General features: G+C 56.1%; 1 protein-coding gene across 1 annotated transcript in view; it reads right to left on the bottom strand.

The window, feature by feature from the left end:
* The window catches only part of LOC123770248 (uncharacterized), a 327397-nt gene that overhangs the window by 68549 nt on the left and 242794 nt on the right, over positions 1–16054 (bottom strand). Inside the window, exons 30-31 of the mRNA XM_069339624.1 lie at positions 9710–9859; positions 9325–9441 (exon numbers count right to left, since the gene is read on the bottom strand). Coding sequence (XP_069195725.1) covers positions 9325–9441; positions 9710–9859 — 267 coding nt within the window. The remainder of the gene's footprint in view (positions 1–9324; positions 9442–9709; positions 9860–16054) is intronic.

The raw sequence follows: 16054 nt of genomic DNA, 5'->3' as shown, positions 1-16054 counted from the left end.
GAGCTGGGAGGTGAGAGTGGGAGCTGGGAGGGGGGAGTGGTAGCTGGGAGGGGAGAGTGGGAGCTGGGAGGGGAGAGTGGGAGCTGGGAGGTGAGAGTGGGAGCTGGGAGGTGAGAGTGGGAGCTGGGAGGGGAGAGTGGTAGCTGGGAGGTGAGAGTGGGAGCTGGGAGGTGAGAGTGGGAGCTGGGAGGTGAGAGTGGGAGCTGGGAGGGGAGAGTGGTAGCTGGGAGGTGAGAGTGGGAGCTGGGAGGGGAGAGTGGGAGCTGGGAGGTAAGAGTGGTAGCTGGGAGGTGAGAGTGGGAGCTGGGAGGTGAGAGTGTGAGCTGGGAGGGGAGAGTGGTAGCTGGGAGGTGAGAGTGGGAGCTGGGAGGGGAGAGTGGGAGCTGGGAGGGGAGAGTGGGAGCTGGGAGGGGAGAGTGGGAGCTGGGAGGTGAGAGTGGGAGCTGGGAGGGGAGAGTGGGAGCTGGGAGGGGAGAGTGGGAGCTGGGAGGGGAGAGTGGTAGCTGGGAGGTTAGAGTGGGAGCTGGGAGGGGAGAGTGGGAGCTGGGAGGTGAGAGTGGGAGCTGGGAGGGAGAGTGGTAGCTGGGAGGGGAGAGTGGGAGCTGGGAGGGGAGAGTGGGAGCTGGGAGGTGAGAGTGGGAGCTGGGAGGTGAGAGTGGGAGCTGGGAGGTGAGAGTGGGAGCTGGGAGGTGAGAGTGGGAGCTGGGAGGTGAGAGTGGGAGCTGGGAGGTGAGAGTGGGAGCTGGGAGGTGAGAGTGGTAGCTGGGAGGGGAGAGTGGGAGCTGGGAGGTGAGAGTGGGAGCTGGGAGGTGAGAGTGGGAGCTGGGAGGGGAGAGTGGTAGCTGGGAGGGGAGAGTGGTAGCTGGGAGGTGAGAGTGGGAGCTAGGAGGGGAGAGTGGGATCTGGGAGGGGAGAGTGGGAGCTGGGAGGTGAGAGTGGTAGCTGGGAGGTGAGAGTGGGAGCAGGGAGGTGAGAGTGGTAGCTGGGAGGGGAGAGTGGTAGCTGGGAGGTGAGAGTTGGAGCTGGGAGGTGAGAGTGAGAGCTGGGAGGTGAGAGTGGGAGCTGGGAGGGGAGAGTGAGAGCTGGGAGGGGAGAGTGGGAGCTGGGAGGTGAGAGTGGGAGCTGGGAGGGGAGAGTGGTAGCTGGGAGGGGAGAGTGGGAGCTGGGAGGGGAGAGTGGGAGCTGGGAGGTGAGAGTGGGAGCTGGGAGGTGAGAGTGTAAGCTGGGAGGGGAGAGTGGTAGCTGGGAGGTGAGAGTGGGAGCTGGGAGGTGAGAGTGGGAGCTGGGAGGTGAGAGTGGGAGCTGGGAGGGGAGAGTGGTAGCTGGGAGGTGAGAGTGGGAGCTGGGAGGGGAGAGTGGTAGCTGGGAGGTGAGAGTGGGAGCTGGGAGGTGAGAGTGGGAGCTGGGAGGGGAGAGTGGCCGCTGGGAGGTGAGAGTGGGAGCTGGGAGGGGAGAGTGGGAGCTGGGAGGGGAGAGTGGTAGCTGGGAGGTGAGAGTGGGAGCTGGGAGGTGAGAGTGGGAGCTGGGAGGAGAGAGTGGGAGCTGGGAGGGGAGAGTGGGAGCTGGGAGGGGAGAGTGGTAGCTGGGAGGTGAGAGTGGGAGCTGGGAGGGGAGAGTGGGAGCTGGGAGGTGAGAGTGGGAGCTGGGAGTGGAGAGTGGTAGCTGGGAGGGGAGAGTGGGAGCTGGGAGGGGAGAGTGGGAGCTGGGAGGTGAGAGTGGGAGCTGGGAGGTGAGAGTGGGAGCTGGGGGGTGAGAGTGGGAGCTGGGAGGTGAGAGTGGGAGCTGGGAGGGGGAGTGGTAGCTGGGAGGGGAGAGTGGGAGCTGGGAGGGGAGAGTGGGAGCTGGGAGGTGAGAGTGGGAGCTGGGAGGTGAGAGTGGGAGCTGGGAGGGGAGAGTGGTAGCTGGGAGGTGAGAGTGGGAGCTGGGAGGTGAGAGTGGGAGCTGGGAGGTGAGAGTGGGAGCTGGGAGGGGAGAGTGGTAGCTGGGAGGTGAGAGTGGGAGCTGGGAGGGGAGAGTGGGAGCTGGGAGGTAAGAGTGGTAGCTGGGAGGTGAGAGTGGGAGCTGGGAGGTGAGAGTGTGAGCTGGGAGGGGAGAGTGGTAGCTGGGAGGTGAGAGTGGGAGCTGGGAGGGGAGAGTGGGAGCTGGGAGGGGAGAGTGGTAGCTGGGAGGTGAGAGTGGGAGCTGGGAGGTGAGAGTGGGAGCTGGGAGGGGAGAGTGGGAGCTGGGAGGGGAGAGTGGGAGCTGGGAGGGGAGAGTGGTAGCTGGGAGGTGAGAGTGGGAGCTGGGAGGGGAGAGTGGGAGCTGGGAGGTGAGAGTGGGAGCTGGGAGGGAGAGTGGTAGCTGGGAGGGGAGAGTGGGAGCTGGGAGGGGAGAGTGGGAGCTGGGAGGTGAGAGTGGGAGCTGGGAGGTGAGAGTGGGAGCTGGGAGGTGAGAGTGGGAGCTGGGAGGTGAGAGTGGGAGCTGGGAGGTGAGAGTGGGAGCTGGGAGGTGAGAGTGGGAGCTGGGAGGTGAGAGTGGTAGCTGGGAGGGGAGAGTGGGAGCTGGGAGGTGAGAGTGGGAGCTGGGAGGTGAGAGTGGGAGCTGGGAGGGGAGAGTGGTAGCTGGGAGGGGAGAGTGGTAGCTGGGAGGTGAGAGTGGGAGCTGGGAGGGGAGAGTGGGAGCTGGGAGGGGAGAGTGAATGCTAGGAGGGGAGAGTGGGAGCTGGGAGATGAGAATGGGAGCTGGGAGAAGAGAGTGGGAGCTGGGAGATGAGACTGGGAGCTGGGAGAAGAGAGTGGGAGCTAGGAGGTGAGAGTGAGAGCTGGGAGGTGAGAGTGGGAGCCGGGAGGGGAGAGTGAGAGCTGGGAGGGGAGAGTGGGAGCTGGGAGATGAGAGTGGGAGCTGGGAGAAGAGAATGGGAGCTGGGAGGTGAGAGTGGGAGCTGGGAGATGAGAGTGGGAGCTGGGAGAAGAGAGTGGGAGCTGGGAGGTGAGAGTGGGAGCTGGGAGATGAGAGTGGGAACTGGGAGAAGAGAGTGGGAGCTGGGAGGTGAGAGTGGGAGATGGCAGGTGAGAGTGGGAGCTGGGAGGTGAGAGTGAGAGCTGGGAGGTGAGAGGGAGAGCTGGGAGATGAGAGTGGGAGCTGGGAGGGGAGAGTAGGAGCTGGGAGGGGAGAGTGGGAGCTGGGAGGTGAGAGTGAGAGCTGGGAGGTGAGAGGGAGAGCTGGGATATGAGAGTGGGAGCTGGGAGGGGAGAGTGGGAGCTGGGAGGGGAGAGTGGGAGCTGGGAGGTGAGAGTGAGAGCTGGGAGGTGAGAGGGAGAGCTGGGAGATGAGAGTGGGAGCTGGGAGGGGAGAGTGGGAGCTGGGAGGGGAGAGTGGGAGCTGGGAGGGGAGAGTGGGAGCTGGGAGGTGAGAGTGGGAGCTGGGAGGTGAGAGTGGGAGCTGGGAGGTGAGAGTGGTAGCTGGGAGGGGAGAGTGGGAGCTGGGAGGTGAGAGTGGGAGCTGGGAGGTGAGAGTGGGAGCTGGGAGGGGAGAGTGGGAGCTGGGAGGTGAGAGTGGGAGCTGGGAGGGGAGAGTGGTAGCTGGGAGGTGAGAGTGGGAGCTGGGAGGGGAGAGTGGTACCTGGGAGGTGAGAGTGGGAGCTGGGAGGGGAGAGTGGGAGCTGGGAGGTGAGAGTGGGAGCTGGGAGGGGAGAGTGGTAGCTGGGAGGTGAGAGTGGTAGCTGGGACGTGAGAGTGGGAGCTGGGAGGGGAGAGTGGTAGCTGGGAGGTGAGAGTGGGAGGGGAGAGTGGGAGCTGGGAGGGGAGAGAGGGAGCTGGGAGGTGAGAGTGGGAGCTGGGAGGTGAGAGTGGGAGCTTGGAGGTGAGAGTGAGAGCTGGGAGGTAAGAGTGGTAGCTGGGAGGGGAGAGTGGTAGCTGGGAGGTGAGAGTGGGAGGGGAGAGTGGGAGCTGGGAGGGGAGAGAGGGAGCTGGGAGGTGAGAGTGGGAGCTGGGAGGGGAGAGTGGGAGCTGGGAGGTGAGAGTGGGAGCTGGGAGGGGAGAGTGAGAGCTGGGAGGGGAGAGTGGGAGCTGGGAGGTGAGAGTGGGAGCTGGGAGAGGAGCAAGGGAGCTGGGAGGAGAGAGTGGGAGCTGGGAGGTGAGAGTGGGAGCTGGGAGGGGAGAGTGGGAGCTGGGAGGAGAGAGTGGGAGCTGGGAGGTGAGAGTGGGAGCTGGGAGGTGAGAGTGGGAGCTGGGAGGTGAGAGTGTGAGAGTGGGAGCTGGGAGGGGAGAGTGGGAGCTGGGAGGTGAGAGTGGGAGCTGGGAGGGGAAAGTGGGAGCTGGGAGGTGAGAGTGGGAGCTGGGAGGGGAGAAAGGGAGCTGGGAGGAGAGAGTGGGAGCTTGGTGGGGAGAGTGGTAGCTGGGTGGGGAGAGTGGGAGCTGGGAGGGTAGAGTGGGAGCTGGGAGGTGAGAGTGGAAGCTGGGAGGGGAGAGTGGTAGCTGGGAGGGGAGAGTGGTAGCTGGGAGGTGAGAGTGGGAGCTAGGAGGGGAGAGTGGGAGCTGGGAGGGGAGAGTGGGAGCTGGGAGGTGAGAGTGGTAGCTGGGAGGTGAGAGTGGGAGCTGGGAGGTGAGAGTGGTAGCTGGGAGGGGAGAGTGGTAGCTGGGAGGTGAGAGTGGGAGCTGGGAGGTGAGAGTGAGAGCTGGGAGGGGAGAGTGGGAGCTGGGAGGGGAGAGTGAGAGCTGGGAGGGGAGAGTGGGAGCTGGGAGGTGAGAGTGGGAGCTGGGAGGGGAGAGTGGTAGCTGGGAGGGGAGAGTGGGAGCTGGAGGGGAGAGTGGGAGCTGGGAGGTGAGAGTGGGAGCTGGGAGGTGAGAGTGTAAGCTGGGAGGGGAGAGTGGTAGCTGGGAGGTGAGAGTGGGAGCTGGGAGGTGAGAGTGGGAGCTGGGAGGTGAGAGTGGGAGCTGGAAGGGGAGAGTGGTAGCTGGGAGGTGAGAGTGGGAGCTGGGAGGGGAGAGTGGGAGCTGGGAGGGGAGAGTGGTAGCTGGGAGGTGAGAGTGGGAGCTGGGAGGTGAGAGTGGGAGCTGGGAGGGGAGAGTGGGAGCTGGGAGGGGAGAGTGGGAGCTGGGAGGGGAGAGTGGTAGCTGGGAGGTGAGAGTGGGAGCTGGGAGGGGAGAGTGGGAGCTGGGAGGTGAGAGTGGGAGCTGGGAGTGGAGAGTGGTAGCTGGGAGGGGAGAGTGGGAGCTGGGAGGGGAGAGTGGGAGCTGGGAGGTGAGAGTGGGAGCTGGGAGGTGAGAGTGGGAGCTGGGGGGTGAGAGTGGGAGCTGGGAGGTGAGAGTGGGAGCTGGGAGGGGGGAGTGGTAGCTGGGAGGGGAGAGTGGGAGCTGGGAGGGGAGAGTGGGAGCTGGGAGGTGAGAGTGGGAGCTGGGAGGTGAGAGTGGGAGCTGGGAGGGGAGAGTGGTAGCTGGGAGGTGAGAGTGGGAGCTGGGAGGTGAGAGTGGGAGCTGGGAGGTGAGAGTGGGAGCTGGGAGGGGAGAGTGGTAGCTGGGAAGTGAGAGTGGGAGCTGGGAGGGGAGAGTGGGAGCTGGGAGGTAAGAGTGGTAGCTGGGAGGTGAGAGTGGGAGCTGGGAGGTGAGAGTGTGAGCTGGGAGGGGAGAGTGGTAGCTGGGAGGTGAGAGTGGGAGCTGGGAGGGGAGAGTGGGAGCTGGGAGGGGAGAGTGGTAGCTGGGAGGTGAGAGTGGGAGCTGGGAGGTGAGAGTGGGAGCTGGGAGGGGAGAGTGGGAGCTGGGAGGGGAGAGTGGGAGCTGGGAGGGGAGAGTGGTAGCTGGGGGGTGAGAGTGGGAGCTGGGAGGGGAGAGTGGGAGCTGGGAGGTGAGAGTGGGAGCTGGGAGGGAGAGTGGTAGCTGGGAGGGGAGAGTGGGAGCTGGGAGGGGAGAGTGGGAGCTGGGAGGTGAGAGTGGGAGCTGGGAGGTGAGAGTGGGAGCTGGGAGGTGAGAGTGGGAGCTGGGAGGTGAGAGTGGGAGCTGGGAGGTGAGAGTGGGAGCTGGGAGGTGAGAGTGGGAGCTGGGAGGTGAGAGTGGTAGCTGGGAGGGGAGAGTGGGAGCTGGGAGGTGAGAGTGGGAGCTGGGAGGTGAGAGTGGGAGCTGGGAGGGGAGAGTGGTAGCTGGGAGGGGAGAGTGGTAGCTGGGAGGTGAGAGTGGGAGCTAGGAGGGGAGAGTGGGATCTGGGAGGGGAGAGTGGGAGCTGGGAGGTGAGAGTGGTAGCTGGGAGGTGAGAGTGGGAGCTGGGAGGTGAGAGTGGTAGCTGGGAGGGGAGAGTGGTAGCTGGGAGGTGAGAGTTGGAGCTGGGAGGTGAGAGTGAGAGCTGGGAGGTGAGAGTGGGAGCTGGGAGGGGAGAGTGAGAGCTGGGAGGGGAGAGTGGGAGCTGGGAGGTGAGAGTGGGAGCTGGGAGGGGAGAGTGGTAGCTGGGAGGGGAGAGTGGGAGCTGGGAGGGGAGAGTGGGAGCTGGGAGGTGAGAGTGGGAGCTGGGAGGTGAGAGTGTAAGCTGGGAGGGGAGAGTGGTAGCTGGGAGGTGAGAGTGGGAGCTGGGAGGTGAGAGTGGGAGCTGGGAGGTGAGAGTGGGAGCTGGGAGGGGAGAGTGGTAGCTGGGAGGTGAGAGTGGGAGCTGGGAGGGGAGAGTGGTAGCTGGGAGGTGAGAGTGGGAGCTGGGAGGTGAGAGTGGGAGCTGGGAGGGGAGAGTGGTAGCTGGGAGGTGAGAGTGGGAGCTGGGAGGGGAGAGTGGGAGCTGGGAGGGGAGAGTGGTAGCTGGGAGGTGAGAGTGGGAGCTGGGAGGTGAGAGTGGGAGCTGGGAGGAGAGAGTGGGAGCTGGAGGGGAGAGTGGGAGCTGGGAGGGGAGAGTGGTAGCTGGGAGGTGAGAGTGGGAGCTGGGAGGGGAGAGTGGGAGCTGGGAGGTGAGAGTGGGAGCTGGGAGGGGAGAGTGGTAGCTGGGAGGGGAGAGTGGGAGCTGGGAGGGGAGAGTGGGAGCTGGGAGGTGAGAGTGGGAGCTGGGAGGTGAGAGTGGGAGCTGGGAGGTGAGAGTGGGAGCTGGGAGGTGAGAGTGGGAGCTGGGAGGGGAGAGTGGTAGCTGGGAGGGGAGAGTGGGAGCTGGGAGGGGAGAGTGGGAGCTGGGAGGTGAGAGTGGGAGCTGGGAGGTGAGAGTGGGAGCTGGGAGGGGAGAGTGGTAGCTGGGAGGTGAGAGTGGGAGCTGGGAGGTGAGAGTGGGAGCTGGGAGGTGAGAGTGGGAGCTGGGAGGGGAGAGTGGTAGCTGGGAGGTGAGAGTGGGAGCTGGGAGGGGAGAGTGGGAGCTGGGAGGTGAGAGTAGTAGCTGGGAGGTGAGAGTGGGAGCTGGGAGGTGAGAGTGTGAGCTGGGAGGGGAGAGTGGTAGCTGGGAGGTGAGAGTGGGAGCTGGGAGGGGAGAGTGGGAGCTGGGAGGGGAGAGTGGTAGCTGGGAGGTGAGAGTGGGAGCTGGGAGGTGAGAGTGGGAGCTGGGAGGGGAGAGTGGGAGCTGGGAGGGGAGAGTGGGAGCTGGGAGGGGAGAGTGGTAGCTGGGAGGTGAGAGTGGGAGCTGGGAGGGGAGAGTGGGAGCTGGGAGGTGAGAGTGGGAGCTGGGAGGGAGAGTGGTAGCTGGGAGGGGAGAGTGGGAGCTGGGAGGGGAGAGTGGGAGCTGGGAGGTGAGAGTGGGAGCTGGGAGGTGAGAGTGGGAGCTGGTAGGTGAGAGTGGGAGCTGGGAGGTGAGAGTGGGAGCTGGGAGGTGAGAGTGGGAGCTGGGAGGTGAGAGTGGGAGCTGGGAGGGGAGAGTGGGAGCTGGGAGGGGAGAGTGGGAGCTGGAAGGTGAAAGTGGGAGCTGGGAGGTGAGAGTGGTAGCTGGGAGGGGAGAGTGGGAGCTGGGAGGTGAGAGTGGGAGCTGGGAGGTGAGAGTGGGAGCTGGGAGGGGAGAGTGGGAGCTGGGAGGTGAGAGTGGGAGCTGGGAGGTGAGAGTGGGAGCTGGGAGGTGAGAGTGGGAGCTGGGAGGTGAGAGTGGGAGCTGGGAGGTGAGAGTGGGAGCTGGGAGGGGAGAGTGGGAGCTGGGAGGGGAGAGTGGGAGCTGGGAGGTGAGAGTGGGAGTTGGGAGGGGAGAGTAGTGTAGTATGCTGCTGAAACACGGGAGAGTGTAAACTATGGAACAATATCGGTCTTTCTCAGCGTCCATCTTGGGGAAAAAATCAACCTGCTGTTTCAACTGAAATTATTTATGTCAAATCTGAGAGTTAACGAGTCTGTTCTCAAATAGTTGTTGGCTGGATATGTCATTATTGGACCCTTGGAGAGTTCTCAAAACTAAATTCTTGTGTTCAATTAATTAGTACGAATTAAGTGTTTATTTGAAAACTGTTGGAACAAAGGGTGTTATAGCAACCCGTCCTCTTAAAAGTAACGTCACTTTTCGCTCGTATGCGCGGCTATGGCCAAATTTGGACGTAATTTGAAATTAAATCGACTCACAAAAGTGACGTACTGTTTCGTTTTCTGTTTGAGTAGTCCGGCTTACTGGGACAGGTTAGGAGAGAAAACTTTTAATTAACGTTTTTCATAACGTTATGAAACTTTATGAAAATTTCCTGCCCACCTAACCTACCAGACGACCCTTAACTAACTGTTGTTGAAAAAAAATCCCAAATTTATTTTCATTTTTTTTCATTTTCAAATTACGTCCACTTTCGGCCATACGGACAAACAGCCAAAAGCGACATTATTTTTAAGAGAACTAAGTCTTGTGAGTACGAGCATTCAGAAGAGTTTTGTTTTACAGACAAACATTATTAAATATGACACGAGCTCTCTCCTGCAGCAGTTCGTCCTCTTGAGTTGACACTTCGTACAACATGCAAGAGTTTTGCCTAACCTGAAACGATTTCATGAGCATTGAGTGGCCCCATTAGCTCTACAGTGTTGATAACCCTAAAACTCATCACCAATCCAACGTCGTTTGTATTTCTTATTTTCTAATATTTGTTTTTTATAAGAGTACAGAGTAAACAAGGAATGTAAGCAAGAGTCAGAGAGACAGCTTCATTAACAGTTGAAGGTTAGCAAGTGTTGTGTGTTGGGTTGAGTGGGTGGAGGAGCATGGTGGTGTAGAGGGAGGAGTTGGTGGAGGAGCATGGTGGTGTTGGAGGAGTGGGTGGAGGAGCATGGTGGTGTAGGAGGGAGGAGTGGGTGGAGGAGCATGGTGGTGTAGGAGTGGGTGGAGGAGCATGGTGGTGTAGGAGGGAGGAGTGGGTGGAGGAGCATGGTGGTGTAGGAGAGGAGGAGTGGGTGGAGGAGCATGGTGGTGCAGGAGGGAGGAGGAGTGACTCACCTTATAAAGGCCTGCCTGATGTCCTGGAGGAGGGTGTAGAGGGCAGGCTGGGTGGCAGCGACGGCCTCCAGGAGGACATCAGTGGCCCGGGTCACCAGCCACGCCGCCTGCTGCGTCGCCTCCCCCGCCCCCCCCCGCCCCCACCACCGCCGCCCTCACCGCCGCCACACCTCTGTCACAGTCACAGTTCTACATGAGCAACGTCAACACATTCTAACTTACGTTATATTGCACATTATTTGTTGAAACTTACAACAAAATATTACATTTATTTTTAAAGATTTTGAATTGGTAACTTAGAAAGATTGTATAAATTAAGACTACTATAGATGATATCTGATTGTCAATTAAAATGTATTGATTGTTGAAGAAGCTGTATACTTACTGAGTCCACCATGATACGAAGTGGAGATGAAGAGTAGTGAAGTGAGCTACGACAGCTTCCCATCCTCCTTCCAGACGGTGTAGTGGTGTCTCCAGGTGTTGCCACAGGGACGTCACGGCGTCTTGCAAGTGCCCGTCCAACTGTTCCTGTCTGTGTGATGCGCTTACATGTAACCCTTCCATTATCAACCTCTTGAATTATTAACAGCAAGTTACAACTCTCATTCCTCTCTCATTCTACACCTCTCCGTCGTATTCTGCTCTCACCACCGAGACGAACATTAAACATTCAATTTTGTTTACCATTATTAAACCTGACGCCACTTACAGGCTTTCCTGAGGAATAGATTATATTCGCTTGCTTATCACAACAACACATTTGCTGCTGTATGTGCAAATGTGAAGGATGAAGCTCCCTTAAGGTGATGGTACAAGGATGAAGTTATGGTACAAGGAGGAAGCTCCCTTAAGGTGATGGTACAAGGAGGAAGCTCCCTTAAGGTGATGGTACAAGGATGAAGCTCCCTTAAGGTTATGGTACAAGGAGGAAGCTCCCTTAAGGTTATGGTACAAGGAGGAAGCTCCCTTAAGGTGATGGTACAAGGATGAAGCTCCCTTAAGGTTATGGTACAAGGATGAAGCTCCCTTAAGGTGATGGTACAAGGATGAAGCTCCCTTAAGGTTATGGTACAAGGATGAAGCTCCCTTAAGGTGATGGTACAAGGAGGAAGCTCCCTTAAGGTGATGGTACAAGGAGGAAGTGAACAGATGTGTGAGGTTAGCCGTAGTAATACACGTATTGAGGGAGGCGGAGAGGGACACACACTTGAGTGTAGGACGACCACAGGGACGAGTACACACTTGAGTGTAGGACGACCACAGGGACGAGTACACACTTGAGTGTAGGACGACCACAGGGACGAGTACACACTTGAGTGTAGGACGACCACTGGGACGAGTACACACTTGAGTGAAGGACGACCACTGGGACGAGTACACACTTGAGTGAAGGACGACCACTGGGACGAGTACACACTTGAGTGTAGGACGACCACTGGGACGAGTACACACTTGAGTGTAGGACGACCACTGGGACGAGTACACACTTGAGTGAAGGACGACCACTGGGGCGAGTACACACTTGAGTGAAGGACGAGTACACACTTGAGTGAAGGACGACTACTGGGACGAGTACACACTTGAGTGTAGGACGACCACTGGGACGAGTACACACTTGAGTGTAGGACGACCACTGGGCCGAGTACACACTTGAGTGAAGGACGACCACTGGGCCGAGTACACACTTGAGTGAAGGACGACCACTAGGACGAGTACACACTTGAGTGAAGGACGAGTACACACTTGAGTGTAGGACGACCACTGGGACGAGTACACACTTGAGTGAAGGACGACCACTAGGACGAGTACACACTTGAGTGTAGGACGACCACTGGGACGAGTACACACTTGAGTGTAGGACGACCACTGGGCCGAGTACACACTTGAGTGAAGGACGAGTACACACTTGAGTGTAGGACGACCACTGGGACGAGTACACACTTGAGTGTAGGACGACCACTGGGACGAGTACACACTTGAGTGAAGGACGACCACTGGGACGAGTACACACTTGAGTGAAAGACGACCACTGGGACGAGTACACACTTGAGTGAAGGACGACCACTGGGACGAGTACACACTTGAGTGAAAGACGACCACTGGGACGAGTACACACTTGAGTGTAGGACGACCACTGGGACGAGTACACACTTGAGTGTAGGACGACCACTGGGACGAGTACACACTTGAGTGAAGGACGACCACTGGGACGAGTACACACTTGAGTGAAGGACGACCACTGGGACGAGTACACACTTGAGTGAAGGACGACCACTGGGACGAGTACACACTTGAGTGTAGGACGACCACTGGGACGAGTACACACTTGAGTGTAGGACGACCACTGGGACGAGTACACACTAACACACTCAACGACCACACATGAGCAAGGTGGTGCAGGCAAGCTGTAAGTGCTGGAAGACATCTCACATGAGAACATGAGGTCCATCCAGTACAAAGAGCAAGAAGATTAGAATTGATCAAATCTAGAATAATTAATGACATATTAATGAATTTGAAGATTGTAGATATACAAGTTACCTAAACAATCGTAGACACTACGTCTACCCAGCCTTTCCCGCCCCCCCCTCTCTACCTCCCTGTAGGTGTGTACTTAACGAGTTGTGCTTGCGGGGGTTGAGCTTTGGCTCGTTGGTCAAGCCTCTCAACCGTCAATCAACTGGTGTACAGATTCCGGAGCCTATTGGGCTCTATCATATCTACGTTTGAAACCGTGTACGAAGTCAGCCTTCACCACATCATTGCCTAATGCATTCCATTTGTTAACTATTCTGACACTGAAAAAAAATAATTTCTGATGTCTCTGTGGCTAATTTGGGAACTAATTTACCACCTGTGTTCCCTTGTTCGTGTTGCACCCATGCTAAATAGTTTGTCTTTATCCACCCAGTAAATCCCCCAGAGAATTTTGCAGGTCATTATCAAGTCTCCCCTTACTCTTCTGTCTTCTAGGGATGTGAGGTTTAGTATCCGTAGCCTTTCCTCATAGCTCATACCTCTCAGTTCTGGGACTAACTTGGTTGCGAACGTCTGAATCTTTAACATTGTCTTGTGTTTAACTAGGTATGGACTCCAGGCTGGAGCTGCATATTCCAGGATTGGTCTGACATAAGTGGTATACAAGGTCCTGAACGATTCCTTACACAAGTTTCTATAGGTAGTTCTTATGTTGGCCAATCTAGCATATGCCGCTGATGATATCCATTTGATGTGGGCCTCTGGGGACATGTTCGGTGTGATATCAACCCCCAGATCTTTCTCTTTATTTGACTCTTGCAGGATTTCACCTCCCAGATGGTACCTTGTGTTCAGCCTTCTGCTCCCTTCGCCTAATTTCATTAATTTACAGTTTCTTGAATTGAACTTTAATAGCCATATTTTAGACCATTCCTCCAGTTTGTCCGGGTCGCCCTGTAGTCTCTGTCTATCATCATCTGTCTTTATTCTTCTCATAATTTTTGCATCATCAGCAAACTTTGAGAGGAATGAGTCTATTCCCTCTATAAGATAGTTTACATATATTAGAAACAGGATGGGTCCCACAGAGCCCTGTGGGATTCCGCTGGTGACATCTCGCCACTCTGATGTCTCCCCCACTCACAGTTACTCGCTGTTTCCTGTTGCGTAGATACTCCCTTATCCACTAGAGCACCTTTTGTGTGTGTGTGTTTACTAGTTGTGTTTTTGCGGGGGTTGAGCTTTGCTCTTTCGGCCCGCCTCTCAACTGTCAATCAACTGTTTACTAACTACTTTTTTTTTTTTTTTTTTTTTTTTTTTTTTCCCCACACCACACACACACATCCCAGGAAGCAGCCTGTGACAGCTGACTAACTCCCAGGTACCTATTTACTGTTAGGTAACAGGGGCACTTAGGGTGAAAGAAACTTTGCCCATTTGTTTCTGCCTCGTGCGGGAATCGAACCCGCGCCACAGAATTACGAGTCCTGCGCGCTATCCACCAGGCTACGAGACCCCAGCCCGTCGTAGTGTGTGTGTGTGTGTGTGTGTGTGTGTGTGTGTGTGTGTGTGTGTGTGTGTGTGTGTGTGTGTGTGTGTGTGTGTGTGTGTGTGTGTGTGTGTGTGTGTGTGTGTGTGTGTGTGTGTGTGTGTGTGTGTGTGTGTGTGTGTGTGTGTGTGTGTGTGTGTGTGTGTGTGTATGTGTGTACTCACCTAGTACTCACCTAGTTGTGTTTACGGGGGTTGAGCTCTGGCTCTTCGGTCCCGCCTCTCAACCGTCAATCAACAGGTGTACAGATTCCTGAGCCTATTGGGCTCTATCATATCTACACTTGAAACTGTGTATGGAGTCAGCCTCCACCACATCACTTCCTAATGCATTCCATTTGTTAACCACTCTGACACTAAAAAAGTTCTTTCTAATATCTCTGTGGCTCATTTGGGCGCTCAGTTTCCACCTGTGTCCCCTTGTGCGTGTGCCCCTTGTGCTAAATAGCCTGTCTTTATCTACCCTATCAATTCCCTTGAGAATCTTGAATGTAGTGATCATGTCCCCCCTAACTCTTCTGTCTTCCAGCGAAGTGAGGTTCAATTCCCGCAGTCTCTCCTCGTAGCTCATACCTCTCAGCTCGGGTACTAGTCTGGTGGCAAATCTTTGAACCTTTTCCAGTTTAGTCTTATCCTTGACTAGATATGGACACCATGCTGGGGCTGCATACTCCAGGATTGGTCTGACATATGTGGTATACAAAGTTCTGAATGATTCTTTACACAAATTTCTGAATGCCGTTCGTATGTTGGCCAGCCTGGCATATGCCGCTGATGTTATCCTCTTGATATGTGCTGCAGGAGACAGGTCTGGCGTGATATCAACTCCCAAGTCTTTTTCTTTCTCTGACTCCTGAAGAATTTCCTCTCCCAGATGATACCTTGTATTTGGCCTCCTGCTCCCTACACCTATCTTCATTACATTACATTTGGTTCGGTTGAACTCTAACAACCACTTGCTCGACCATTCCTTCAGCTTGTCTAGGTCTTCTTGAAGCCCCAAGCTGTCCTTCTTTGTCTTAATTCTTCTCATAATTTTGGCATCGTCCGCAAACATTGAGAGAAATGAATCGATACCCTCCGGGAGATTATTTACATATATCAGAAACAAGATAGGACCGAGTACAGAGCCCTGTGGGACTCCACTGGTGACTTCACGCCAATCGGAGGTCTCACCCCTCACCGTAACTCTCTGCTTCCTATTGCTTAGGTACTCCCTTATCCACTTGAGCACCTTACCAGCTACACCTGCCTGTCTCTCCAGCTTATGTACCAGCCTCTTATGCGGTACTGGGTCAAAGGCTTTCCGACAATCCAAGAAAATGCAGTCCGCCCTGCCCTCTCTTTCTTGCTTAATCTGTGTCACCTGGTCATAGAATTCTATTAAGCCAGTCAGGCAAGATTTACCCTCCCTGAACCCATGCTGGCGATTTGTCATGAAGTCCCTTCTCTCCAGATGTGTTACCAGGTTTTTTCTCACAATCTTCTCCATCACCTTGCATGGTATACAAGTCAAGGACATTGGCCTGTAGTTCAGTGCCTCTTGCCTGTCGCCCTTTTTGTATATTGGGACCACATTCGCCGTCTTCTATAAGACGGTGTGTGTGTGTGTGTGTGTGTGTGTGTGTGTGTGTGTGTGTGTGTGTGTGTGTGTGTGTGTGTGTGTGTGTGTGTGTGTGTGTGTGTGTGTGTGTGTGTGTGTACTCACCTAGTTGTACTCACCTAGTTGTGTTTGCGGGGGTTGAGCTCTGGCTCTTTGGTCCCGCCTCTCAACCGTCAATCAACAGGTGTACATGTTCATGAGCCTATCGGGCTCTGTCATATCTACACTTGAAACTGTGTATGGAGTCAGCCTCCACCACATCACTGCCTAATGCATTCCATTTGTCAACCACTGTGACACTAAAAAAGTTCTTTCTAATATCTCTGTGGCTCATTTGGGCACTCAGTTTCCACCTGTGTCCCCTTGTGCGTGTTCCCCTTGTGTTAAATAGACTGTCTTTATCTACCCTATCAATCCCCTTCAGAATCTTGAATGTGGTGATCATGTCCCCCCGTGTGTGTGTGTGTGTGTGTGTGTGTGTGTGTGTGTGTGTGTGTGTGTGTGTGTGTGTGTGTGTGTGTGTGTGTGTGTGTGTGTGTGTGTGTGTGTGTGTGTGTGTGTGTGTGTGTGTGTGTGTGTGTGTGTGTGTGTGTGTGTGTGTGTGTGTGTGTGTGTGTGTGTGTGTGTGTGTGTGTGTGTGTGTGTGTGTGTGTATGTGTGTGTATGTGTGTGTGTGTGTACTCACCTAATTGTACTCACCTAATTGTGCTTGCGGGGGTTGAGCTCTGGCTCTTTGGTCCCGCCTCTCAACCGTCAATCAACTGGTGTACAGATTCCTGAGCCTATTGGGCTCTATCATATCTACACTTGAAACTGTGTATGGAGTCAGCCTCCACCACATCACTTCCTAATGCATTCCATTTACTAACTACTCTGACACTGAAAAAGTTCTTTCTAACGTCTCTGTGGCTCATTTGGGTACTCAGCTTCCACCTGTGTCCCCTTGTTCGCGTCCCACCAGTGTTGAATAGTTCATCCTTGTTTACCCGGTCGATTCCCCTGAGGATTTTGTAGGTTGTGATCATGTCCCCCCTTACTCTTCTGTCTTCCAGTGTCGTGAGGTGCATTTCCCGCAGCCTTTCCTCATAACTCATGCCT

Source organism: Procambarus clarkii, chromosome 42 (genome assembly GCF_040958095.1).
Source record: "Procambarus clarkii isolate CNS0578487 chromosome 42, FALCON_Pclarkii_2.0, whole genome shotgun sequence".
Classification (NCBI taxonomy): domain Eukaryota; kingdom Metazoa; phylum Arthropoda; class Malacostraca; order Decapoda; family Cambaridae; genus Procambarus; species Procambarus clarkii.
The sequence above is the reverse complement of the archived record's forward strand: the minus strand, read 5'-3'. Positions and strand labels throughout refer to the sequence as shown.